The sequence below is a fragment of the Myotis brandtii genome, unplaced genomic scaffold, assembly GCF_000412655.1.
Source record: "Myotis brandtii unplaced genomic scaffold, ASM41265v1 scaffold940, whole genome shotgun sequence".
Classification (NCBI taxonomy): domain Eukaryota; kingdom Metazoa; phylum Chordata; class Mammalia; order Chiroptera; family Vespertilionidae; genus Myotis; species Myotis brandtii.
In genome coordinates, this window is record NW_005371877.1 from 546,536 (window position 1) to 547,196 (window position 661).

A 661-nucleotide genomic window follows, 5' to 3' on the forward strand; every position below is an offset into this window, starting at 1 on the left:
GGTGGCTGCGGCACTGAGCACGGCCCCCAGGGTGAGGATCCCGGCCAGGCTGATCCCTGCGAAGAAGGCTGGGTGCGCAGAGAGGAGGGTTAGGGGGGCCCCGGCCAGGGGTACCCCGTGCACAGAGCCTGGTGTGAAATCCACCCGAAGTGGGGGGTGCGGGACTTTGGGGAGCCCTGTCTCCCTATCAGGCGGGGACCTGCCTCCGGCCACAACCCCGTGGTGCCCGCGCTTAGAAGGGCCCGAGGGAGGGAGGAGGCCCTGCCCACCTCTGCTTCCTGCCCTGCTGGCTGGAGCCTCTGAAGCACATGCCGCCCCCCCCCACCCCCACCCGAGCAGCAGGTGGCCACGTGGGGCTGCCCCTTATCAGCCCAGACCCAGGCTTCCTGCAGGGCGGCTGGGACTCAGGGTTAAGGCTAACGCGGGGCCTCGGGGCACAGGCTGGGGCTGGGCCTCACTCCCCCCCCTCGGTGCTTGCACCCCAGGTCGAGCCCTGGAGGGACACTGTCCCTGTGAGCCGCTCAAGGCCCCCCCCCCCAGGGCTGAGCCCCCGTCTGCGGGGACACCCCCTCCAGTCACTGTGGCCAGGGTCCTGCTGCCTGTCCCAGGCCCACCCCACTGGGGGCTGCCTGGCTCCCGAGCCCCCTCCCCTCCCGGCCCC

The 661-nt window shown here is 72.2% G+C and overlaps 1 protein-coding gene across 1 annotated transcript in view; it reads right to left on the bottom strand.

The window, feature by feature from the left end:
• Nucleotides 1-661, bottom strand: part of TSPAN32 (tetraspanin 32) — a 17,110-nt gene that overhangs the window by 14,965 nt on the left and 1,484 nt on the right. The window contains exons 3-4 of the mRNA XM_014533100.1: nt 464-474; nt 10-68 (exon numbers count right to left, since the gene is read on the bottom strand). Of these exons, the coding sequence (XP_014388586.1) occupies nt 10-68; nt 464-474 (70 nt within the window). The remainder of the gene's footprint in view (nt 1-9; nt 69-463; nt 475-661) is intronic.